The following is a 27,150-nucleotide window of genomic DNA, read 5'->3' as shown; positions in this document are numbered from 1 at the left end:
TTCCTCTTGGGGTTCAGAAGCTCAGCTGCACCTTTGATGAAAATAATCAGCCATTTCAGTCAAATGACCAGTTTTGACTGATTTTTGCCCTGCCAAAACAACTAGTTGTTTGACTTATTTGATACATACAAACCATACAATTGTGATAAAAAAGTGAGCAATTGGTACAATTGGTCAAACATTTTGTCTGTAAACTGACCCAGATCCAGGTATTTATGAAGGACAGATAACACATTTCTTCTGTTGTCACTATACTTGAGAACACTTTGGAGTGTCTGCAGAATATGAGCAAGCCTGCTAGCCCTGAGTACGGCAATCCCCAATTTAGAAACGACTGGTTTTCCAAAGATTTCTAAGTAGGTTGGAGTTTGGAACACATTTTCCATGATAATAATAATAATAATAATAATAATAATTGTTACTAATTAAACATAGACTTTAAGAGATACCTAAGGATTCTCTGAGTTCTTCTTGACCAATCCTTAGATGAAGAAACAGAGACATAGAGAAATGAAGAGACTAAGGCACAGAGAGGTGAAGTGACTTTCCAAAAGTCACACAGGAAGCTGTCTTAGGTGGCTCAGCAAGTAGACACCTGGCCTGATGTCATGAAGACCTGAGTTCAGATTGGGCTCAGAAAGACTATTATATGATCCCAGGCAAGTTGCCTCACTGCTATCTGCCTCAATTTTCCCATCTGTAAAATGGGATAACAATAGTACCTGCCTCCTGTGATTATTGTGAAGATTACACAAAATATTTGTTAAGTCATCTACTGGTCATTCTGCCATCTAGGGGAGGGGGTGGGGGGTAAGAGGTGAAAAATTGGAACAAGAGGTTTGGCAATTGTTAATGCTGTAAAGTTACCCATGCATATAACCTGTAAATAAAAGGCTATTAAATAAAAAAAAATATATTTGTTAAGTGTTTTGCCCAGTTCCTGGCACATCGTAGGTGCTTAATAAATACTTGTTTTCTTTCTTCCTTCCTTTCTTCTTTCCTAGTACCAGATCCCTTGGTTTCCAGACCCATGTTCTTTCTTCCTGTTACACCTGGCTACCTTCCTCCCTTTAGTTCTGAGGAGGCAATTGGTACCGATAGAAGAATTCTGGCTACACTCAGGCTTAAATTGTCTTTTGAGTGCCTACTTAGGCAGCCAGCTACTGTTCATAACTTATTTTCTATAGGAAAGTAGATTTGGTCACATGGCCAGAAGGGAGTATGGAGTAGTGGCCATCGGGAGTCCTCCTGTGGTAGCTAGACTGGTTGCTGACCTTGCGATACAATAAGAAGGCCTTGTGGGTATTTAGGAAATACATTTCCTTCTGAGCCCCAGGGGCAGACCCTCCAGACAGCAGGCTAGCTGTTTCCAAGTCTGAATGTTTAAAAGTTGAAGAATGGCTAAATGTTGAATTTACAGGTAGAGGGAACCTTTAGGAACAGTGCACATAGTACCTCCTTGAGGGCTGAGAGGTCAATGGACTTCCCCAGAATTACAGAGCCAATATATGGCTAGGGCTGCACTGGAACCCCAGCCTTGTTGGCTTAGAGGCTGTCACTCTGGGGCCATGCTGCCTCTTTCTTGATGCCTTTTGATTTTATTACACAAAATTCCCTTTCATGTATGTTCCTGTTCCTCTCCTGCCCAGCAAGCGTTTCTTTAAAAAGAAAAAGGGGGGGAAAACCCATGTTGGCAAAGGCAATGAATAACTTGACCTTGTCTCCAAGTTCCCACCCATAGAGCTTATGGGTGCAGCTCTCAGTGGGAATTGCGGATGCGTGGAGGCAGCCGGGTGCCACTGTAGACAGAACACTGGGCACGGCTTATCTGAAGCCACACAATTCAAAGTTGTAATTATGTAAACGACTGATTGTGTATCACAACATAGCATTTTCACTTTTTTGTTGTGATGGTTTGCTTGCATTTTGTTTCCTTTCTCATTTTTTTCTTTTTTGATCTTATTTTTCTCATACAGCACAATAGTTGTGTAAATATGTATACATGTGTTGGATTTTACATATATATATATATATATATATATATATATATTTCAACATGTTTAACATACTGGATTACTTGCCATCTAGGGAGGGGAAAATTGGAACACAAGGTTTTACAAGGGTGAAAGTTGAAAACTGCATCTGTTTAGCATCATTCTTAAGAAAATAAAAGGATAGCTATGGTTGTTTTGTTGGGCAAGTTAGGTAGGTCTCTCAGATGAGGGAGAGCTATGGGACTCGTCATTGTTACCTTCCTCTCACCCCACTCTTCCCACAATGCCGCAGAGAATGAATGACCCTTGAGATAATACGTTTGAAACCCATCTGTGTGCATTTAGGATGACATGACATTTTCAGATTACTAATTCTGGATACAGTTCTCAGATTCCTGAAAACTTTCTTTGCCAGAATTGAAGTAAGGTTTTGCTACTATTATGCAAGGCTTTCTGTTATTAGAAACCAAACAAACAGCTAAATCCCATTCTCAAGTAAAATCAGGAACTGATTATTTGACATCTAAAGTATCAGAAAAGAATTGGTCATTTAAACTTTCTCTTGGGAGTTCGTGTCCAGCAATTAAAGACTGGTTAGGTAGGGCAAAGTACACCAGATTTATTTTTTTATTGGTCATAATGTGATATGTCGGCAATCAGTAAGTCATTTATTGAGCACCAGCTGTAATGATTCTTGGCATTTTATATTTTGAGCTTCACAACAACCCTTTGAGGTATGTGGAGCAGATATTGTCCCCATTTTATAGACGGAGAGACTGAGGCTCTGAGAGATTGTCATTTACCCGTGGTCTCATAACTGTTAAAGGATATTATTTGAACCCAGAGTTTTTTTAGCTCCAGGTCTAGTACTCTTGTCCACTAAAGCATGTCCTGTGCTAGGCAATGTGGATTCATTCTTCCAGAAAAAAGTTGGCTCCACCTTCCCCTCAGGATATGATAATGAGCAAAGATTATAGAAGCCAGTGGAGCAGAATTGAGAATAGCAGATGTCCAAGCAAGTCTGCACCAAAAGATGGGTTTTGGATAATCAACCTGTATAAATTTGTGGCCCCATCTATGTGGTGGTTCTCTGCAGTGGGATAGATTGGAGTCATCCATGCTTTCTCAGACCACGTGACCCTTCTGTGTCCTCCAACAAAGCCTCTCACACACTACTGAGGGCCTTCCCCTCGATAGCTTGACATCTTGTGGATACCAGTACAGAATGGGCTCTGTCCATTGGTTACCCCTTGTTGTGTTCTTTTTCCAAAACACTGCCAGGTGATAAAAGTTCAGATCTTTTATTGTGTCCTTCAATATAGTTCGGTTTGCTCAGGGCTATCTCTCTGCTTGGTTCCAAGAGCTCCCTCTGAATGTCTCCAAATCCAAAGGTTTGTCCTTCCGACTCCAGCCAGCACTAAGGTAGAAGATGCAATGAAATCTCTCTTGCCTCGAAGATAGGGCTTGTGGGTTTCCTCCCAGATTGCTCCTCTCCGACCCCTGGGAATGTTCCCAAGTAACTCTCTCAAGCTCTAAGAGCTTCCTCTATATATATATATATATATGATCTCCCAAAGGTTAACTCCTCCTTCTGGAGAGAGAGGGATATTCTGGGTTATCTCCCAGAGTGCTCTCTGGCCCTAAGGAAGATGTGAATTCCAATCTCATACTAAGCCTGAAATCTCCCAAACGTGTGAACTCCATTGAGTACTTAGATACTTATGAGCTCTGTAAAGGTGTGAACACAAGCATCGTTTCTATCAGTTGTACTTAGTACCTTGTTTCAAGTTCTGGCCCAAAATATCTCTTTCTAAGATCAAATCAGTCATGTTGAACCATGTCAAATTAGATAATTATTGTCTCTATCAACTCCAATGGCTTAACAGTTTGTAAAGATTCCAACAATCCCTCGCCCTTACCATGTAACTGTTTCACATTGTTTGCCAATCAGACGTCACTCCACTGATAGATACCTATACACTATTTCTCCTGGCAATTCTTTCCCAGGAGGAAGAAACTCTTGATTCCAGAACAAGAAATCAAGGAGACTGACTTAGTAGAGATCTGACATCCACTTCCCTGTGGGGAAGATATTTTTGGAAAGGAATTCATAGCATCTTAATGGCCTAACAGTTACTAGGTGAACTTACTCTAGTGTGAGACAATAATGGTAGTAGACCTAAGAGGCAGAGAGTTTTGGTGGCCTGATCCAGCCCTTCCAAAAAATGATACTTTTCAGAAATATCTAATAATTTGTTCACATGAAAATGTGTAAAAATATAATAACGTATTCACACCCACCCCACACCTATCTCTCCATTGCTTTTTGGATAACCTACAACTTCTGTTCTTCAGAGACTGTGACATTCTATGTCCACCACCAGAAGAATATCGATGATCTATGAATCTTTGTTTTGAGGAGAAATTTGGGGCTATAAAAAGCATCATCCAAGGTCTTAAAAGCATCATCTATGGCTTTACTTTGTACCTTCTGTTTAATTTTAGGTCATGTATAGTTACAGATGGAACCAGTCCTATGGGTTGTCCATCCAACTGCATATCATGATAGTAAGGATTCTTCATGCTCTTATTTTTTTTCTTGTGTCCATGGTTAGGCTGAGTTTTTGTGAGTGATTTTGGATCTCATTTAGGGGTCAGCAGTGTTTCCAGATCTGATGCATTTAGCACCATGTCTTCTGAAAACAGGAGCATGTGTATTACCATATCATCCTGGTATTAGATTAAAATGAAAAACTAAAGGAAAGATTATTCAATATATTTACACAGAAAAAGTGGACTCACACCAAATTTTGCACAACATGCCCCGGTAAATTTCAGCTGGATAAAATGAAACTCAAAAAATGAACAATAAGATATTACGAGAGATGACTTTTTTTCCTCTTAGGGATATGGAAGGAATTATGAGAGACAAGGTGGCTGTGCATCATTGTATTAAAATTAAATACAACAAAATCCCAATATAATTGAAAGTAAATTAATAGTTTGAGAAAATGCTTCTAGGAAATAATAGATACAAACTTGACATCCAAAATATTGTATAAGGAATCCATCTTACGTTTTATCATCTGTAGAATGAAAGGACTGAATCACATGATCTCTTAAGTCCGTAATCCCATGTAGGAGAGTAGTATATGAGAGAACGAAGCTAGATGGTACAATGGATAAAGCCCTGGTTCTGGAGTCAGGAAAACTTAAGTTCCGATCTCACACTGTGTCACCCTCTACAAGTTTCTGTAAAATAAGAGTATTCATCTTCCAGAGCTGTTGTGAAGACCAAATGAGATAATTATCATAAAGTTCTTAGTATTGTGGTGTGATATATAGCAAGTGCTATATAAATGTTAGCTATCGTTAAGGCTAGAGACTTGGGTTGGAATCAGATTACAGAGGACCTTGGATTCCTACCTACAGAATTTAATTCTATCATAACTGGGGATCCATTGATGGTTCTGAGCATAATGCCGTTTGAAGATTAATGTGATGGCAAATGTGCAGGAGAAGAGATCACAGGCAGGGAGACCACCCCAGAAGGCTCTGCTTTTATCTGTTATCTGTTAACGCTGTCTTCGTCATGGGCTTTGTAGATTTGGCCAAAAGGGAAGCAGTAAAGTTGACTAGATCAGACAGTTTGTGAAAACTGCAGCGCTAAGCCCCAAGTCCCAACTTTGGTACTTCTGGGCACTTGTTATCCCTTTACTCTTTCTGTGAATTGTTTTTTCATCAACAAAATGGGGAATAGCTAACTTTTGGTAGAATATTCACATGCCTGACAGGCTATGGGAATCATGCTCCGCTCACAGCATCTTTTTATTTGATTTCCATAGCGCTGCCTGACGTTGATGGACAGAGGATTTGTTTTCAACCTGATCAATGATTATATGTCTGGATTCAGCCCCAAAGATCCCAAGGTGAGTTATAAATATATGCAGTTAGACTAAACATCTGCTTTCTCTTGGAAGTGGGTATAAAAAAGTTTTTTACATTTTGCTCACCTGAAGATGAAACAAATAGGTTAATGGGGGTGGCTGCTTCTCCGTTGCTGAGCTCTTGAAATTCTAGAGTGATTTGAAATTTACAAAAATCTGGTGGAAAAGCAATTAGATTTTAGGAAAGAATTCTGGGAGATGATTTACTGCCCTCAGAAAAGAAAAGGGAAATAGGAAAAAGTCTTGGCTTCACTCCTCTGAGCACTGAATAGCCAGCTAGAGCAGGGCTGCTAAACTTGGGGGCCCATCTTCTCTGTATATGTGGTCCAGCATCAACCTGCTTAGTAACTTAGGCCAAATTCTTCCTTACTGTTCTTTTCATATATTCAAGGGCTCGTGGTATTTAAGAACTTGGGTGAAGGTCCTCAGCTAAGATGAGAGCAGATCATTACCGAGGGTTTGGGAGATGATAGTATAGCTTGAGACTGAGTGTCCCACGTAGTTTCGGGGGGGGGCTGTCCTCTCCTCCCCCACCCTGACTTCCCAAAGATCATTCCAACCCATGTTTATGATTCTTAGTAATTTTGTTGCCCAAATGAATGCTCATAAATTACAAGAGAAAAGCATTGAGTCTGTGCTGAATCGCATTAATACGGACATGTGCCTAATTTTTTTTTCCACCCAGGTTCTGGCTGAGTACAAGTTTGAATTTCTGCAGACAGTTTGTAATCATGAACATTACATTCCTCTAAATTTGCCAATGGCATTTGCAAAACCCAAACTTCAGAGAGTTCAAGGTACATCCTGTTGTTGGGTCCATATTCTTCATCTTCTGGGGCTCCTTGAACAGAATGCTGGGGGGAGGGGTTAGGGAATAGGCCAGATGGGCTGCAATCTGGGCAGTGCTCTTTGAGGAGCCTGGCAACAGCCCATCTCTTCCTGATAGTGCTAGAGTGTGGAGTGTGGAGAAGTCACGCTTCAGATGACGATTCAGTCATTTTTCAATTCTGCCTGAGTCTCCACGATCCCATTTGGCATTTTCTTGGCAGAATTATTGGAAACGTTTGCCATTTCCTTCTCCAGCTCATTTTGCAGATAAGAAAACTGAGGCCAAGAGGGTGAAGTGACTTGCCCAGGATCACATAGTTAAGGAGTTTCTGAGGCCAGATTTGAGTCTTCCTGACTCCAGGCCCAGCATTCTCTCTGCTGTGCCATATTTGCCACCTGAAATATTCTTCTGGTGGTACATATGATGGGTAGGTATAGGTGGGACATCTATATGAAACTAGCAGATGCTTGCCTGCTGACAAAACCAGAGAAATACAGCCCAGGCTACTGTGGAATGGGAATGCTTTTGCTGTGCATGCTTTATTATGAACAGTTGTTCTTTTGTTGCTTTGTTTTTTATTTGTCCCTTTTCTTTTCACATGATAATTAGATTTTTTTTCATTTGCTGTGGACCGTTTGACTTCAGTAGGTAGGTTTAACCTGGGTTCCTTCTAACTTAATTTACGTACTTAAAAAAAAAAAAAACAGTCACCATATACTTTGTTGATTTGACTGTATGACTTAAGTGAACGAGCTTCTGGTTTGCTTTTTAATTCCCCTTGAAAAAAAAGGTCTCAAGTGACATTCTCATAGAACTTTGGGGGGGACCCTCCTTTAATGTCCCCAGCAGAATCAGCTGCTTTATGGGCTTAGAAATCTGTTCCTTTTTGGGATAGGATGGCTTTCAGTGTTGTGGGGGATGGGTTTGCAGCTGACTTTCAGGTCAAGGGGCAGAATTTTCCCTACTGTGTCACTTTGCCATGCTCACTTGGTCAAGCTGCCTTCTTATAGCCCATCTAGAAAAAGCCAACAAAGCCTTAGCTGATTGGCCAGAACCCTAGAAGAAGGATTTGTTCTCATCTGATGAAGCTCTCTGGGTACATGAACACGGCCCAGATTATTTGCAGAGTTAAGGATGAACTCACTTGCCAGTGATTTAGATAAGCATAGACGGTCTCAAGAATAACCCTGAAGAACACTAGTCAGGACAGTAAGAGGCTATCTGAGTTACACGGAGAGGACTAAAAGCAGAAATGAAACAGAAAAATGATTGAAGGTCCAAGGACCCCAACTTCTCACTTGTTCTCCTGCACATATTAACAGGAGTCAAGAGCAAATCAGGGAAAGTGATGGGATGAGGACGGGGTATTGGACTTTATTCTGGGATTCAATTTGAGTACTTCACAAACATTTATTCACGCCTGCTGAATACTGAACATTATATGAAGTGGTTATTGTGGGGAATACAAAATAGAATCTCAAATAAAACAGAAAATACAAGGCCTTTAAACAAGACCCTAAGGGTTAATCCTAAGGGTCTTGTTTAGTATAGAAGTATAATATACTAACTACAGAAACAAGGGTGCTGAAAATATATTTGGGGAAGAGGTAGGATGGATAATACTCTCCAGAGAAGAATTTATCTGGGGGGAGTCACTCAGACCAAACTCAACCAGAGAATTGAGGTTAGGAGGTTGGCCCCCCAACAGATCAGAGAGAGCGATGTGATGGTGGGGACAGGAGGATGAGGTGAAGATTTCTGAGAAGAAATTTAAAAGAATGTTTCTGTGCATTTTATCAATTCTTATTACTATGGTGATCAAAGACGTGAGAAAGAGATTTAACGCTTAATATTTAGCTTAAAAAAGTTGTTTAAATTTGCTTTCATTGCTGTATATGGAGGCCTTTTCCTGTAATATTCTAAGCTAATATTTTAAGTAAAAAAGGACATAGGATATAGTAATTTGTTGATATAACTCATCATCTGGCCCATCAATCCAAACCCCATCCGAAGAACCCATCTGCATTTTATGGAAATGTATAGATTTATTTTATGAGAAAAAGGAGTTGTTCTGATGAACTCATAAAGAATAAAACCATAGTTATCTTTATATAGCATGGTATATGTATTAATATGAGATCCAAACCCAATTCAAAGAACCCATCTGCATTTTATGGAAATCTACAGATTTGTTTTCTGAGAGAAGGGAATTGTTCCGATGAACTCATAAAAGAATAAACCCATGGTTATTTTTCTATAGCATGGTATACATAATAATATAAAATGCTATTGTAATTTGTTTAAAACAATAAGTGAGTTTGATAGAGAGATTTTGTAATTTCCTGTTTTCTGCAGATTCTAACCTCGAATCGAGTTTATCGGATGAGTATTGCAAACATCACTTTTTGGTTGGGCTACTTCTGAGGGAAACATCTGTTGCTCTGCAAGACAACTACGAGATCCGCTATTTGGCTATCACCGTGATAAAGCATCTTTTGATAAAGCACGCATTTGATACGAGATACCAGCACAAGGTGAGGGCTTGGTGGCTGATTCTGTGTCATAAATCTCGATATATGACACCAGGGAAGTTTTTGCATTCTCATTGGTATCTTCAGCAGGGCAAGAAATGTGAACATTTGAGGCCACTTTTTACAAATAAGCTTCAATTGTTTGAATTCCCTGACAGTGGTTTCTTTTTTTTAAAAAATCATTTTCAAAGGCAGTTATGCCTACCATTAATGTACATAGACATATTATGTGCAGATTTCAAGGAACCATGTTTTCCTAAGTGGGGGTACTCTTTACATAGCTTCAGATTCTAATCAGAGCCCTGCTCTACCTTAGGGAAGTACTTTGTTGGGCTGTTTCTATGGATCAATAGACATCTATATCTATATCTATCTGTCCATCAGCTGCTGACTCGCTTTCTGGTGGCAAGCCTAGCCAGGCTGAGCTTCCGGTGACAGACACATCATTTGTGTTACTTTTACTCTGGGGTGAGACAGTGGAGGGACTTGAATAGAGAATATGCGCGCACGCACACACACACACACACACACACATTCGCACACCCATACACATGATACAGTTTTCTTCCTTCGTTAAAAATGATACTCTTGCCCATAGGGCTAAGAGTGTTGGTAGCTTAAAATCATCCTTTCATCTTTTTCATTGTTTTATCCAAAGTAGTCCTGCTTAGTTTATAACATATATTTGTCTTTGTAAATCATCTTCTGCTTCCCCCAAGTCAATAGAAAGAGTTACTCAGAAGAACAATGCTCAGTGAAGGTCCTGTTACCTACCATTAGCAACAAGCTCAACCACCACAATAATAAGGCAGTAGTAGAAGTCAACAGAAAATTTTGTACTGGAAAACTAACTCTCCATTGAAGTCATACTCATTTGAAAACCCTAGAAACTGGAAAAGTAGATTAATAGCACTTCCAACCCCAAGTAGGGTCTTACACCACATGTTTGTACCCCTAGTGGGCCAGGCTGAGTCTTAGCAGGGAGGCACTGGCAGACCTTTGAAGACCCTGTAAGGAGAGGCTGTGCATCATACCCTTAGAGAGACAGTGAGGTTTTCTCTTCATCATGCCAGAAATTATTGGCAACTCTAGGAACATTTGAAAAGGAGAGATGGCTGCACTCCCCCCACCATGCCGTTGGCCTTAGTAGAGCTATCAAGTCGGAGCTGATACATTGGTTTAGGAAGCTTAGGCAAACTCTGCTGTTGATAAGGTGATGACGTTCTTAAGTAACGTATCCTTTCATGCAAAACTCCCTGTCCCCCAAATTGTACATTATCAAAGTATACACTGGATCACAAATTGGAATTTGTCATTATTTACATTTATAAAATAGATTTATAAATGGAGTTTTCCTATGGAATATTCTCCTCTGAGAGAGCCAAAAGATACTTGGTGAGCAGATTACAGATCTTTAATCACCAAGTTGTTCACTACTTGCTTTATATTCTGTTCCAAAGAGAAATTAAGCCCCTAAGCTTTCCATCCCAAGATTATGTGACAGTTGCTACTGCTATGGTTGTGACCATTGTTCATAATAGGGGAGATGAAGCGATTCTGTAATGCTGTTGGTTATAGGGAACTGCCCAGTAAGGAACCTCCCTCCATCAATGCAAGCCGGGACATTCTCTGTACCTTACTCATAATTGCCTTGAGCAGGGTTTCTCAGATTGCAGTCCAGAGAACACTAGGGGGTCTCTGAACCCCTTCCAGAATTAGTTTTTATTTCCAATATGATAAATATCTACAAATATAACCCACACAAACAAAACTCTTTGGTCAGATCTTCAATAACTTTTAATAGTATTAGTGGACACTAAGAACAAAAGTTTGAGAACCACTAGCCTTGAGCACTGAGGTGCTGAGAGACTTTCCTGGGGTCACACAGCTCATCTGTGTCAGGAGTGAGAGTCGAACTCAAGCTTTCTTGACTCTGAGGCTAGCCCAGTTTCTACCATGCCATTTTGTGTCTCTGTCACTAGTAATACCAGACCCAATGGTAAGAAATGCTCATTGAGTATGGTCCTTCTGAGTGGGCCCTGATAAGGTTTAAGGGAGCGGAGAAGATACTTTATGTGAAAAATAGTGGTTCTTTGGGGGTTTAATGAAGGGGATTTCCTATCTCCAGCATAACAAGTGAACAGATGTTTAAGACAGTAGCTATCCTTGGACTGGGCCGATTGTGGCCATAAATGAAAGTGTTTGCACTTGTACAAATGTGCCTGAGTCTTTGTTGTCTGATATTTTATCCTGGGGAGTTAAGATCGCAAGATGCCTTTGTGAATAAGGCTGATCAAGGTAAAAGACAACTTAAATAGAGGACAAAAATAACTATAGAGATACCAAGGGACAGCCAGCCTTAACATCTGCCTTACAGGTTAAGTGTGATGTCAGCTTTTACAATATGGAGTTATGTTTGAGGGCATGCGAACTGGCCTAAGAAAACATATGCAAATCCTCCTCATCAACACAGTTCTACTTGCTGTAGTGTAGATGTTGTCCACCAAACTTTTTATCTGTAATATGTAAATCATGACCACTTATAACTCTGGACTCTGGTTTTTCAGAACCAACAGGCCAAAATAGCCCAACTCTACCTCCCGTTGGTCGGACTGCTTTTAGAGAACATCCAGCGATTAGTGGGACGAGACACGTTGTATTCTTGCACGGCTATGTCTGGTTCGGTGAGTAGCCTTCCCCGGTTCTGCTGCGGTTGCTTTGTTCTTATTTCTTGAAATGCTGGTAGAACAAAGTATTTTTTTTCAAATCAGTCGGCAAAAAGGAAAAATGACTTCATGTAAGCAGCTCAGTGGCTTGGGCTTTTTCATTTCGTGTGCTTATTTTCACTGCAATGTAATCAGTCCATTTGTCTTAAACAAAGGCTGTCGGCTTCTCCAGATTATAGGTTTGCTGTTTTGTGTCCTTGACAGTAACGCACCAAATTGGCACGCAAGTGTTTCTCTTTCACGGTCTGGCCAGAGGGATGAGCTTGCCTCAGCATTAGTCATTTGTCCTTTGGCTGCTTCCTGAGCTCCCAGCTGACATCTCTGGCCAGACTCCTTTCACCAACATTTCTGAGGCAGGCCCCTTTCTTCCCTCCTGTCTTTTTCTAGTCGAGTAGAGTGGCCATAGGAGTTAAGGGTTGGAAAAGGGACATTTGAGCTCATCTACTTTCCCCTTCTGCAGAAACCCCTCTGCTTTCATATTTCCAGACATGGGGAGCACTCTGCTTTTTTAAGTATGAGTAGCTCTAAATGTTAAGAAGTTTTCCCTTGTTTTGACCTAATTCTACCTCCCTATAACTCCACCGCTGGATTTAGTCTTCCATCTGGGTCTAAGAAACACAAGGTTACTTTTTCTTTCTCATGATATCCCATCCTCCATCTGAAATCGGTCTACTGAGTTGTCTCTTCTCTGGACTAATTCTCCTCAAATCTTGTAACCGTTTTTTTCACACAGTTTGGCTATGTGGCCCTGTGAAAGTCATTTAACCCATTTGCCTCAATTTCTGCATCTGTAAAACAGGGTAACAATATCCCCCATCTTCCAGTTGTGAGAATCAAATGAGATAATGGTAAAGCACTTAGCACCGTGCCTGGCACAAAAGCGCTCTATAAATGTTAGTGATTATTATTATTTCTTATGTGAAATTGCTTTCCAGCCTTGCACCCTTTTAGTTGTCTACCTCTAGGGATGTTCTATTTTGTCAGTGCCTTGTTTAAACACAGTGTCCAATATGCTGAAGACTTCTACAGAGACAGTTAAAATTTCTCTTTAAAGAAGTAAAGAATTGGGGCAGCTCGGTGGCACAGTGGATAGAGCACCAGCCCTGAAGTCAGGAGGAGCAGAGTTCAAATCTGGCCTCAGACACTTAACACTTCCTAGCTGTGTGACCCTGGGCAAGAAACTTAACCCCAGTTGCCTCAACAACAAACAAAGAAGTAAAGAATGACAACCAAGTAGAGAGAGATTCAGTGCTCAAAGCTAGACCAAGTCAATATAATAAAAGTGGTAGTACTATTTAAATTAATTTACTGATTCATTACTATCCCAATCAAAGTATAAGAGATAAGTCAAATTTTATGAAGCTAAACAAGATAATGACAGAATGCATTTGTCAGAATAAAGGTTACCCATTAAGTCAACAAGCATTTATTTATTAAATGTTTATTATGTACCATTTATGGTGCTTAGTACTGGAGTAAAAGGTCCAAACAGTTCTTACTTTCACAGAGCTCTCAGTTTCATGATGGAGACCAGTGAAGAACCATGTTTGGACTGGAGACGATGAACAGAGGGAAGGTCTTAGCAAGGTGGAACTGAGAAGTAGAAGGGTTGAGGAATGCATTTCATACCTCAAAGGCAGACAGAGATAGGATGTGGTGCAGCCCAGGAAGCCCTCAGATTTGATTCAGATTTTCCTGATGCCAGGAGTACAGCCCCCTCAACCCCTGTTATGTGGAAAGGGTGAACTGCATTGTCCAGAATTGGACACGATCCCTTGTCCAGAATTGAGCAGGACTCATGCCCTTCTTGTTTTTATGAGGTCCATAGTTTTTTAAAAAAAGCTTGGACCCAAGCACCTCTTGTGTAGCAGCCAGTTCTGTTTTCTTCTTCCCCTCCCCAATTATATTTGGATGAACCCTTTTTCAAAATATTTAAAGGCAGGCCTTTACACAGCCCTGTTAATTTAATCTGTTGTCCTCTTCTTTTCATCCATTGTTCAGTTGTTTTAGACTCCGTGACCCCTTCTGGCTAAGATACTAGAATGGTTTGCCATTTCTTTCTCCAGCTCATTTTTACAGATGAGGAGACAGAGACAAACAGAGTTAAATGTCTTCCCCGCAGTCATAAAGCTAGTAAGTGCCTGAGGCTGGATTTGAACTCAGGTCCCCCGGACTCTGGGCCTTATGCTATCCATTGCACTACCTTTTTCTGCATGACTGACCCAATTTTTCTATATGACTTCCCTTCTGGCTTTCCTCTCCCTGTCCCCAATAGTCGTCCTCTCAACTTTCATCCCCTCAACTTTTCCCAGGGACAGACATCCACCTGTAGCAGTTCTCAGACTGCAGCACATGCCATTGTCTCCTCCAATGATGGATTGTTGGCTTCGTGACAATCCAGATAACCGTTCCTATGCTCCAAACTCCAAATGTTATGAAATTATAGTCCCAAGAGTTTTATATCAACTAGCAAAATTTCACTAATCACAATTCATGCTTAGTGCTTGAGTACTATTAATTTTCTCCTCTTTCACCAGCAGTTATATTTCATTTTGGCTCATAAATTAAAAATAAGCACACTCAAGAATTCTTCAAATCATACATGCAATGAATACACGATAGTTGACTCAAAAACCCACTTAACAACAACAGACCTGAAAGACCCTAACTTAAAATCCTTGAATCCAAAGTCCACCATTATCAAGTTAGCTCAAAAATATAATTTCTTTCTAAACTACTCGGATATTATTTCATAATTTTACATAATGATCACTGAATAATTCAAAAATTTTTCTCTGGCTTCTGCTTTTTTTGCTTTTTGCCTTGGCTTCTCCTACCAATGCCCTGAACGCCCTTCAGTTTCTTAACTCAGAAGCATAGTTAACCACTCATGTAAATGTGAGTGTAGGCTTCCTTCACCTGGCTCCAGGTCTAGTCTGTTCACTACGACCTCGGCTGTCAGCTGGTACCTACAGCTTCTGGGAAGAATGGCATTAATTTAGGCTTGTGTGAGGAGTTGCAGTGCTTGTGTTTAAGATGAAGTAGCATCTTTCTGTGGTATGGAATTCTTTCAAAATGCCATTTGAAATCATCAACTTAGTAACCTCCTACTAGAGCCAAACAGATATACAAAAGGTTTAAGATCTGAGATGAAACACCGAGCAAAGTAGAATCAGTCGGTCACCAAGTTTTTTAAAGCACATACTATGTTCCCATCATTACACTAGACAACTAGGGATATGAAGACAAAAGTAAAACAGTCCCTGGCCTCCAAGGCCTGGAACAGATCAAAGCGATCCATTTCTAGATCCTCTTTCAAATGTAAGTGATGTCCTGTTACCTTTGGCTTGGGGGCATTTCTTTATAACTATCTTTCTGGTTTTATTTGGTGTGTTTCATGCTGAGATCAGTCCCTATCTCTTCATATAGACCATGACATAGTTTCTCACGTGCTTCCTAATCATCACCTTTAACAATAATATAACATTGCACCGAATTAATAGAGCGTAGTTTATTCTCTAGTGATTGGACATTGAGATCGTTTCCAATTTGGCACAAATTCTTGACGTGGTGACATGTTTAAAATGGCTCAGATCTTACATTGTATTTCAGGCATCCAGGGATGAATTTGTTTGTGGCTTTACTTCACCTTCAAATAGAGCAAGTCTGGTGGCAGAGAAAGATGCAGGTAAGGAAGCGCTTTTCAACAATGGGCATGCTCATTGGAGAAGTCTCATGAGAACACTTCTTTCTTTACTTCAACATCTGTGTTCAAGATGGGTTCCTTTAGGCTTGGAGGACTATAAGGCCGATCTGGCAGTCTAGGAGCCTCAGTTTGAGTCCTGGATCCCTCCCGATTAGTTGGGGAAATCTCGGGCAAGCTCAAGTTACACTGTCAAGAATTTTTAAGGTCCCTTCCACCTCTGCTCTTCAGGGAATTGTTATTCCTTCTGAGGAATTTCTTGAAATATCCCTGTATGTGTCAGAATATAATGAGATACAGTCACAAATGGCACGTCTTCTGCTTTGCTTTAAGATGTTTTACAAACATTTCCCATTTTAGATTGCCAGGATTTCTCTAAAAACATAGTTTGAAAATTAGTCAAATGCTGACTTTGGAAATTTCTTGGCAATTTCATTCTCATTACTGACATGTAGAAGTATGTTGTTTTTCCAGCCTATGGAGCCTCGTTTCCCAATGGACATGGAATCAAAAGAGAAGACTCCAGAGGGTCCCTGAACACAGAGGTGACCGGCAACTCTCCTGACCAGAGCAGCATTGCTGACAATGTAATAAACAGGCCCAAGGATGGCTGGGTAGTGGCATCCAAAGGGTTCTTTCCTTGAAAGATGGGATTCCTTAATATTTCCTAATCCTGGGTCTGGAAAGAAGCCACTTTGGCTTTCCTTGCCAACCACCTAGTTGGTATCCAGTTGGCTACTAGTGGAGAAATAGTTAAAGCATTGAGTTTAGAGTCAGGAAGACCCGACTTCAAATGTGGCCTCAGATACTTCCTAGCTCTGTGACTCTGGGTAAGTTAACTTCTGCCTGCCTCAGCTTCCTTAACTGTAAAACGGGGATAATGATGGCACCTCCCTCCCAAGGTTGTTGTGAGGATCAAATGAGATATCTGGGCAGTACTTAGCATAGTACTTGGCACACAGTAGATAGTTAATAAACGTTCATTTCCTTTCCCACTCAACTTTAAGAAAGATCTTAAATTAGAGAGAGCTAATTTTGAGAATCTGGTATTATGAAAATTTCAGACTTGAAGACAGGATAGGCTTGTGTGAGATTTTTGAGCCTCAGTTTCCTTATCTGTACAAGATAATAAAAATATCTAGTATATGCTTCACAGTTATTGTAAGAATCAAATAAGATAATGTTTGCAAAGCTTAAAATAATAAAGAAGTATCTAATTATTATCATCTGTCATCCATGACGGTGGTGTTCCATGAAAAAGGGTCCCAGAGGGCAAATGTTCAGATTTGAAGTATGTGTATTATCTAGTCACTGGTGGAAGGGGGGGAATCGAGGGAGGTGAATTTACATTTTTCACAGTTGTTATTTAATTAAAAATCATTGAATAAGCATTTTAAGTGCCTATTGTGCCAAGCACTGTGCTAACTGCTAGTGATAGAAAAGCTGCCCTCAGGGAGCTTATATACTGGAGGAGACAGGGAGCATGAAAATGTTCCCGGCAATGCACTGTAATTTTTGATTTTTGAAGGGGGGGGGGACTCCCAGTATGGAATCTCCCTCTACCGTTGCCTAGTAACAATATGTATAAAGTATCTTAGGGAATCAAAAGATCAATTCACTTTCCTGTGGAAACCTAGCATGTATTAAAGGCAGAAATGGAATCTAGATCTGCCTGTCTTCTCTAGACCTCTCACATAACCATCATTACTGTGTCTGAATATGTTGAACTGAGACTTTCAGCACTGTGTCCAGAACAAAACATGCTCTTAATCAACATTTGAGTGAGTGATTTCTGTCATAATAAAGATGGCTACATTTTTATTGATGTTTCTGAAATCATTCTGAGTTCTCCTTACTTGTTGCTTCACTCTAACAAAAAATGGGAAAGTAGGTCTGATTCAACTTCTTACTTTTCATTCTTGGATAATAAATACAGTAATGAAGTCAACTGGAACAAAAAAGAATTCGTTTTCTTCTTTTAAAATTGCTCATCTGAACATCCCCAGGTGATTGAATCAAAATGTATCATGAAGTTCTCTTACCTAGTCTACTTGGTTTGCGAAAGAATACAGAGGAAAAACTCATCAAGTTTTCCTTAAGTGGGCCCTTTCTAAGCCATTTCTCTGTTTTCAGATGGTTCCACTACCAGAGACCAGGTTAACGTGGGAGAATAAAAAAAGGGAAAAAAAGAGAAAAATTTTAGTCTAACTCTCTCATTTGAGAAAAGAAACTGAGATCTAGAAAAGGGAAAGGGTTGGTTTAGCCAGGGCTGGTCACTGTGAAATAGCAGTTAAGTTGTCTTGAAGCTCCTGACTTCTAATAGGCCTCTGCTCTTTCTACTAAGCTATAATGTTACCTTGTAGATTATATTACAGTGGGTCATCTCATCTTTAGCCTTTCTCATTTGATGTTGTTTTTGACCTGTGCTTCAATTAGTCAGTGGTCTGATTACATCCAGAAGGCAGATTTTGATGGAATTTCCATACCATTTTTTTCCTGGATGTCAAATTAGAATCTGTTTCATTTCTGTGATACATTTTGATGCTTGCCATGCCTAGGGCCTTCTAGCAGTCTCCTGGAATAAAATATTTATGACATAAAAGTTTGATTTTTCTTAGTAGACTGCAAGCCTTTGACATCTTTGATTATTCAGAAGTCACTAAGTATCAAAGTAAATGCTGACTTCTTTTAGAGAAGCTCCTCCGAGAATTTCTCTGCTTATTAATTTTCCACAACAGATATGGGCATCTTAGCTGCAGTTATCATCCTGGTGGTCTTTTTGTTTGGGCTTATCATCAATACTTCAAGACTAGATGATGAGTAATTGTCTCATGAAATGTTTCCTGTTGCCTTTTGGTAGATGACGAAACCTTTTGTCTTTTGGTTTTGTTTGTTGCGATATGTCAATGTGGGTCCCTTCTTCCGATGGTAGTCCAGTTATTTGGTTATTGAACAAAAATTTCATATTTAGAATGCACGTGGTTCATTTAACATTCAGAACTGTGTGTATGATCTCCAAAGTGTGATTTTTAGCATTCTCCCTTCCTTTTCTGCTGTTTGCCATTGTTATTGTGGACTCGGAAGCAGACCACACAAAGCAAGGGCTTTACAGATACCATCTCATTTGATCCTCACAACTACCCTGAGAGCTCGATGCTATTATTGTCCCCATTATATAGTTGAGGAAACTGAGGCAGAAAGATGAAATGATTTCCCCAAGATCATACAGCTAGACAGCGCCTAAGACTGGGTTGCAACTCAGATTTTCCTGACACCACACCCATTGTTCTCTTTACTGTATCACTGCGCTATCTCTTAGTCTTCAGACCTAGTATGTTTCCAGAACCATACTCAAAGACTTTCCATTACATAGAACCTGCCAGAGCTTATGCTCCACTGACACAGCTCTCTACAACCTAGAGCTATGGGGATGGTATGCTATGGTTCTGTGTGGTTTATTGTGGTATGATCAGGCTGGGGAAGCACCACGGTTAAAGTCTGTAGAGACATGGCATCTTGCCGTCAACTCCCAAGAAAAATTTCCATTGACTCTCCTGGGAATTTGGTTCCATCTGCTTTCAGATGATGGTGAAATACAATGTGTGTGTAGATTCTTCCTTTGTGCCAGTCTCATTTTTGCACAAACAGGATTAGTGAGAAAATGTTCTGTGTCGAGTGAAATATTCAATCCAAAGAACTTGTGTTGTTCCTATTAAAATTATGAAAGACCTGCAAAGCAGCTCCTTTGAGTTGATGAGAGGTGTATTGTTTGTGTTACAGACAAGAAGTTCTACTCGAAGTAGTATATCCCAGTATAACAGGCTGGACCAGTATGAAATTAGAAGCCTCCTGATGTGCTACCTGTACATCATCAAGATGATTTCTGAAGGTAAGTTTCAGTCTATTCGGTCTACACAGTTGATCACCAGTGTGCTGGGAATAATCAGTTAGTCAACAAGTATTTGTTAATCCTTCCTCCCTACTATGTGATGATTGTACACATTAGTGTTTATTATTTAAAACAACTCAGACTATAATTTTAAAATGTTGAATTCAGATGTAAGTGTCTCAGTTTTCCCAGTTGGAGTCATTTTACTCACAAATCCCTCAAACAGGGGCTCGGGGATGGAAGACCCGCCTCTATCTTTATGGAGAAATAAGACAAATTCTATTTCTTCCTTTGAAGTAAAAATACAACAGCCCTTCACTATCAGTTATCCAAGGTCAGGGGGAGGAGGCGAGAAGGAGGTATAGGAGTAATAAGATGTGGGAAAGACCTAATGGAGTCAAAAAAGTTGAAGTTCAAGGTGTGACATTTTTGCCGTTTATTCCATTTTTAGATACTCTCCTATCTTATTGGAACAAAGTATCTCCTCAGGAGCTCATAAACATTCTCGTCCTTCTAGAGTAAGTAGTCATCATGGTGTACCCGTTAATTCTGTAACTTCTATCTGCGCTACTTTTGTAATGATAATTTTATTTCTGTTGTTGCCTCTGTGGGAAGCTGCAATTCAAAATGTGTTGTGTACATATAGAACCATGACAAATGGTGATTGAAAACAACTAGCTTATTGCCCGATTCCTCTGCAATAGTATCCTTTATAATTCAACTAAAGTCCTGGGTGATTTGGCTAAAAGGCTTGAAGTGGCTTCAAGCCACTGCTGAGGTTAGAGCAGCTGTGGGCTTATGCAGGGATTCCTTACTGGAATCTAATGTCCGTCCTGGTACGTAAAATGTCAGTGACTCTCCAAAATTCAGAAGTTTATTTGGGACTGTGCTCTAGGCCTTTTGGAGAAGGAAGTGATCAGCTGTCCTGCTTCTGTTTGGAAAGCAAGTAGATTTGCTGTGACACCTAGAGAGCCATTTCATGGATGATACCAGGAGAGGATTACTTTCCTATATATCTTTGATTGAATAAAGATCATCAACAAATATTCAGAGAATATTGTTGCAATGTAGCAGTTAACAAGGAGATTTATAAGCCACTGCGATAAAGCAAACACTCGGGATGCAACAGTATTTTTCAGATATTAACAATTGTGGCAGGAGAGCCCAAAGGAGAATTATTAGGGAAATATATGATATGGTAAGTGTTGTAACTCGCATCGGAATAGTCCAAAAGGGCTATATTTTGTATCTATAAGACTTTTAGTTATAGCAAATCATTATAGGCAAAGGAAGCCTATGTGTCTAACTAGGGTAATAGGATGTAGATGTGTTCCATTTTTTATTTTTTAGCACATGCACATGTTCATCCAATTAATGTGATTTTTTAAATGATTTGCTAAATCACCGAGGTTATACATCATTTTGCTGAATGCTACTAATATACTGGGTTTTTTTTTTCTTTCTAGAGTGTGCTTGTTTCATTTCAGATACACAGGGAAGAGAAATATAGCAAGGTAGAGTATCTTCTATGTTTTTCATCCTTTTTAAAGATTTCTTTATTTCATTCCAGAAGAGGGCAGTCTTAATTCAAAAATTTTTCCTTAGAAACCTAACGCTATTAACTGGTACTGGCCAGGACTACCCAGTGGGTCCATGTTAGCATAATTTAATATTAATAGCCAGTAGAACAAATATTAATATTTTTCCAAAGGGTAGGATGAGCTGACAGATTTGCTTCTACTTAAAACTGTGGGTAGTGACCCCACCTGGGGCCCCGTAATTGAATGTAAGGGTCATGATTGGCAACAGTAAAAGGGATCAAGTATTCTACCAAGATTTAATTATTTATGTTTAAAAAAAAAAACCACACATCCATCTCATTAGTATGCAAATTTGCTTTTGTCTTACATAGATTGTTGAATTATATGTATACCAAAGAACTGTTTTAAAATGCATTTCTTTATGATTTATTATCAGTAAATGTTTCATTTGTATACCTATTTTATTATATCCGTGTATCTAGGGTTGTGTAAAAATGTCTTGGGAGAGTGGAAAAACATTTAAGAAGTCATACTCTAGAAGATGAGTGAAGAGGTTCAGATCAAGGGAGAAAGTAGAAATATCTAAGATGATAACAAGAGGAAAAGTAGTATTTCTGCTTCGATTTTGTTAATTTCATTCACCATATGGGAAAACTCTTCCCTGGGATGAAAATGTGGGCCACCAAAGCCCCAATGGACTTAAATAGCTATTTTCTAAAGGTTAGGGTAAAACTACCTGTTTGTTTTAACAACATATATTTGAAGGTAGAATTGTTTTGTGTGTATTTAAAATTATTTTATGCTGATTGTAGTCTTAAAATACTTATTTAAGTCTAATTAACTTATCTTGTCTGAAGAATGATAGGCTATCAAGTTGTTACAGTTTTTAAACTTTGGAGAATGTACTGATGTGGTAAAGAATAGAGCTAACATCCATTTACTAGGCTGACTGTGTTATATAAGAATTTTTCAGATATTGGTTGTTATGTTATTGGAGAAAAAGACAAGTAAATTAATTAACAAGGATTAAATGGAGAAGGCGGTTTAAGTGGTGTTTTTATCTACAACTCTCTGATGTACTATCATTAATGAATCACCCAAATCAGAAGAGATTCTATTTTCTGGGGCAATGATTCATATTCTTATAGATTTGACTCAGTTTTCTAAATATTTGAGAAATGAGGCCTTTATCAGAAAAACTTGCTGTAAAATCCCCCCCACACACAGTTATCTGCTTTCCTTCTAATCTTGACTGCATTGGTTTTGTTTGTGCAAACCCTTGTTAATTTAGTGTAATCAGACCATATGCTTTTTATTTTCCACAACGTCTTCTATCTCTTGCTTAGTCATAAATTCTTTTCTTATCCATAGATCTGCCAAGTAAATTTTTCCATGTTCCTTTAACTTACTTATATTGCCTTTTATGCTTAAATCATGTACCCATTTTGACCTCATCCTGATATGAGATGTTGGTCTATACTTAGTTCTTCCAAACTGCTTGCCTTCTGCTTTTCCCAGCAATTTTTCTCACATAGTGAGTCCAAAAATTTGGCTCTTTAGGTTTATCAAATGCTGGATTGCATGTAGCTCAGCACTATCCTGCAACATGAATGTCCTCGTTACTATTGGATAGAAACCTTAGATGCTTCACTTAACACCGGAGAGGACTGCCAGCTCCTTTTGCTACTTATATCTGGTCTTCATTTCAGGGTACATGATGCCTGGTTGTCCAAACACTTTGGAGTAGACAGAAAGTCCCAGACCATGCCAGCCCTGCGTAACCGGGCAGGGGTGATGCAGGCCCGACTTCAGCATCTTAGTAGCCTGGAAAGTTCATTTACACTTAATCACAGTAAGTATAAGATGTACATGGAATGATTCATTAGAATCAAGTCTTATTTAAGGACCCCTGGAGGCATCTACATGATCCATTGGATAGAGTACTGATCCTGAATTCAGGAGGGCCTCAGTCCAAAGCCGACCTCAGACACTTAATACTTCACACTTCCTAGCTGTGTGATACTGGGCAAGTCACTTAACTGATTGCCTCAATAACAAAAAAAAAGAACGTTGACTTTTAAATGGTCCAAAAGGAATGGAGTTCCATGTGTTTCTGTATCTATGGAAATCTATGGAAATCATTTTTGTTTTTTGAAGCATACCTATGGTTTCATCAGTGTCTCGGGTGAGGAAACGTTCTCTGTGAATGCACGTCAGCAAGAGTTTTCTGGGGTGCTGACTTGCCCAGAGTCATGTAGCTACAATACATCAGAAGTGGAACTTGAACTCATGTTTTTTTTTTTTTTATTAAAGCTTTTTATTGACAAAACATACACGTGGGTAATTTTTTCAACATTGACCCTTGCAAAACCTTCTGTTTCAACTTTTCCCCTCCTTCCCCCCACCCCCTCCCATAGATGGCAGGTAGTCCAATACATGTTAAATATGTTAAAATATATGTTAAATCGAATACATGTATACATACAGTTATCTTGTTGCACAAGAAAAATCAGATCAAGAAGGGAAAAAAAACCTGAGAAAGAAAACAAAATGCAAGCCAACATAAATAGAAAGAGTGAAAATGTTATGTTGTGGTCCATACTCAGCCCCCACAGTCCTCTCTCTAGGTGTAGATGGCTCTCTTCATCACGAACAATTAGACCTGGTTTGAATCATCTTATTGTTGAAGAGAGCCACGTCCATCAGAATTGATCATCATATAGTCTTGTTGTTGCCATGTACAATGATCTTCTGGTCCTGCTCATTTCACTCAGCATCAGCTCATGTAAGTCTCTCCAGGCCTCTCTGAAATCATCCTAATGGTCATTAGACCTCAGGTTTTCCTGACTTCCTGGGGCTCTCTAGCCAATACCCCATATGTGTGTCTTATAGAGGACTATATAGACTCATATGGGTATTTTTCACATTCAACAATCGTGGCCCTTCATAGACTTTATTTAAATATTAAGGAATTAAGGTTCCTTTTTTACACTTTCAGTTGATGAATTTTTGTGACATGGTTGTTTTTTCACTGACTAGATTTCATTCCTATGACTTAATATAGTACAGAATGACAGCAGCCACAGTTTGAAGGGACCTCGGAAAGTCCATCTTATGTCAGAACAAGAATATACTCAACAAGTGGTCATCAGGTCTTTGGCAGTAGTTTAGTCTGTTCAGATACTTGAAGAGGAGTGCTGAGTCTCCCTCCATAATCTTTCCAGGCTAAACATCCTCAGTTTCTTGGGTTAATCCTCACATGGTGATGTCAAAGCCTTTGATTATTATTGGATTGCTTTCTGAATTTCTCCATTTTATCAAGTTTTCCAGGAAGTCAGGACCCACATTTGGATACACTATTGTAGATGTGGTCTGACCAAGGCTTCTTTTAATGAAGTCTCAAATGGAATTGCTTTTTTGGCTTCCAAAGCCCATTATTGACTCATATTGAGTGGGCAGTTCACCACAATCCTTAGTAATTTTGAAACTGAAATTTGGAAACCAAGTATAAGATTTTATATTCATCTTTATTAAATTTTACCAAATTTTATATTAGCCAATGTTCTGGCTTACTAAGATCTTTTTGGATCTTAAGATCTATCTTGGCCAGGTAAGCTCTAGGTGATAGGAAGTCTTTGAAGTTTATTTTACATTAGTAGATGGGGGGAGAGTAAAGAGTGGGGGCCAAGAAGATCTATTTTGGATATTTAATATTGGATATTATATAAATTATTATATAAATTATATAAATTTATATAATATATTATATATTATATATAATATTATTATATAATTATATATTATATTATATTATATTTTTATATAATATATATTATATAAATTTATATTATAAAAATTATTTATATTAATAAATATCCAAAATTTGGAATAAATAAATATCAAAGTTATTAGTGGGCCATGCTAATTCCACTGCCAAGTCACTTAGTATTCATTAAGTGCCTACTGTATGCCAGTTTACAAAAAAAAGTTTTTACAAAAAAAAATTTACAAAAAAAGAGAAAAACAATCATTTACCTCAAAGAACTCACAATATGTACTACATATACATACACATACAAACGTAAAACATAATGTATAGGATATAGACATATATCTGTAGTGTAAACTGTATACAAACATAATAAATACAGGGTAATTTGGAGGCTAGTTTTGTGTGGCCTGCAAATTTGATGATTATGCCATTAATGCCTTGATTCAAAATGCTGATAAAAATATTGAATAGCATAGGGAAAAGCCCAGATGTCTGGGTAGTTCCTGGAGAGACATCTTTCCAATTTGACACAGAACCTTTCTTCTGAACCAGGCATCCAACCATATAAATCCACCTAACTACATGATTTTCTAATTTACATTTTTCTGTCTTGTTCCTAAGAATAACACGGGAGATGTCGAATGCTTTGCTAAAATCTAGATGAACTCATTCCATAACACTAAGAGACAGTGTTGCACAGTGGAGAGGAGGCTAGAGTTGGAGTCGGGCAGATCTGGATGCCCAGACACTTAGAACTTGATCTGGGTGAGCAAGTCACTCAACAGTAGTCTCTCCATCTATAAAATAGATATAAAACTAACACTTACAGCTACATACATAGAACACTTTGGATACCTTAAAACTTGTTACCCGTGCCAACTATTATTATTTCTTTGATTTATTAGTCTAGTGATGGAAATGAGGTTAGTCTGACCCCACCTTTGGGGTGATCTGAGACTTCCTTTACTACACGTTTACACAACAAGCCAAGTAAAGAAGCATCAATTAAGTACCTACTTATTCCAGGACAGTGTGCTAAGAGCTGAGGATAGAAAAAAAGGCAAAAACCAGTTCCTGCTCTTAAGGAGCTCACAGTCTGAGGAAGACAACCTCCAAACAATTATGTAGAAACAAGATAAATTAGAGGATGAACTGAAGATAATCAACAAAGGAAAGGGATTAGCTTTAAGGGAGAAAGTGGAATTTTGGTCAAGACTTTAGGGAAGCTACGAATCTACATATTGGGGATAGCCCATGAGAATGCACAGTCTTGTGGGAGGAAATGCAAGTAGTCCTGAATCAGTAATTCACAGAGTATGTGAAGAAGAATAAGGTGTAAGAAGATTGAAAAAGCAGAATGGAGTTATGAAGGACTTTAAAAGTCACACAGTTTTAGATTTTCTCCTAAAGGTAATAGGAAGTCTTTGAAGTTTATTTTACATTAGTAGATGGGGGGGGAGAGTAAAGAGTGGGGGCCAAGAAGATAAGACCCTGAGGATTGAGTGGAGGATGGATTGCAGTGGGGAGAGACTTCTGGCCAGAGAACATCATCCTGATGTAGGATGAAAGCTGGGATAGTGATGGACAGATCATGTGAGAATTTTTTAAGGATTGGGGAATCAGAGGTGTGTCTATAGGCATCAGAAAGGGGGCCAGTAGACAGGGAGAAGCCTATTACAATAGTTCAAGTGTGAGTTGATTAGCCTGTGCCCCAGGAGTGGCTGTGTCAGAAGAAAGAAGCAGGTTTATGTGTTATAAATGCAGAATCTGGAAGACTCGGAAACTGTATGTGAAGAATGAGAAAGAGTGAGAAAGGAAAGGAATAAGCATTTATGTAGCACCTACTGTGTACTAAGAACTCTTATAGATATTGTCTCATTAAATCTTCACTCCAACCCTGTGAAAGTAGGTGCTAGTATTATCCCTGTGTTGCAAATGGAAATTCAGGGTCACACAATTAGGAAGTGTCTGAGGTCATATTTAGATTGAGCTCTTCCTGACTCCAGATCCTGCCCTGTTTAGTGTGGTGCTACTTACCAGTGTTGAGGATGACACAGGTTGTGAGCCTGGGTGCCTGGGAGGGTGATGGTACCCTTGTTAGTAATAGAAAAGTTAGAAAGAAGAGAATGTTTGGGGAGAAAGATAATGAGTTCAGTTTTGGACATGTTTAGTTGAAGCTGCATATGGAACATCTGATTCAAGATGCTCAATAAGTAGA

The 27,150-nt window shown here is 39.1% G+C and overlaps 1 protein-coding gene across 4 annotated transcripts in view; it reads left to right on the top strand.

Moving 5' to 3' along the window:
- The window catches only part of DOCK11 (dedicator of cytokinesis 11), a 177,476-nt gene that overhangs the window by 106,092 nt on the left and 44,234 nt on the right, over nucleotides 1-27,150 (top strand). For 2 of the 4 annotated variants that reach the window (XM_031944633.1, XM_031944636.1), the window contains exons 29-39: nucleotides 5,840-5,923; nucleotides 6,627-6,738; nucleotides 7,380-7,418; nucleotides 9,126-9,304; nucleotides 11,869-11,985; nucleotides 15,640-15,715; nucleotides 16,205-16,317; nucleotides 19,511-19,619; nucleotides 20,071-20,137; nucleotides 21,086-21,133; nucleotides 22,870-23,012. In XM_031944633.1, the coding sequence (XP_031800493.1) occupies nucleotides 5,840-5,923; nucleotides 6,627-6,738; nucleotides 7,380-7,418; nucleotides 9,126-9,304; nucleotides 11,869-11,985; nucleotides 15,640-15,715; nucleotides 16,205-16,317; nucleotides 19,511-19,619; nucleotides 20,071-20,137; nucleotides 21,086-21,133; nucleotides 22,870-23,012 (1,087 nt within the window). The remainder of the gene's footprint in view (nucleotides 1-5,839; nucleotides 5,924-6,626; nucleotides 6,739-7,379; nucleotides 7,419-9,125; nucleotides 9,305-11,868; nucleotides 11,986-15,639; nucleotides 15,716-16,204; nucleotides 16,318-19,510; nucleotides 19,620-20,070; nucleotides 20,138-21,085; nucleotides 21,134-22,869; nucleotides 23,013-27,150) is intronic. The other 2 variants (XM_031944635.1, XM_031944634.1) reach the window with 2 other exon arrangements.

The sequence above is a fragment of the Sarcophilus harrisii genome, chromosome X, assembly GCF_902635505.1.
Source record: "Sarcophilus harrisii chromosome X, mSarHar1.11, whole genome shotgun sequence".
Taxonomy (NCBI): domain Eukaryota; kingdom Metazoa; phylum Chordata; class Mammalia; order Dasyuromorphia; family Dasyuridae; genus Sarcophilus; species Sarcophilus harrisii.
Note: the sequence above shows the minus strand (reverse complement) of the source record. Positions and strands in the feature narration are given on the sequence as shown.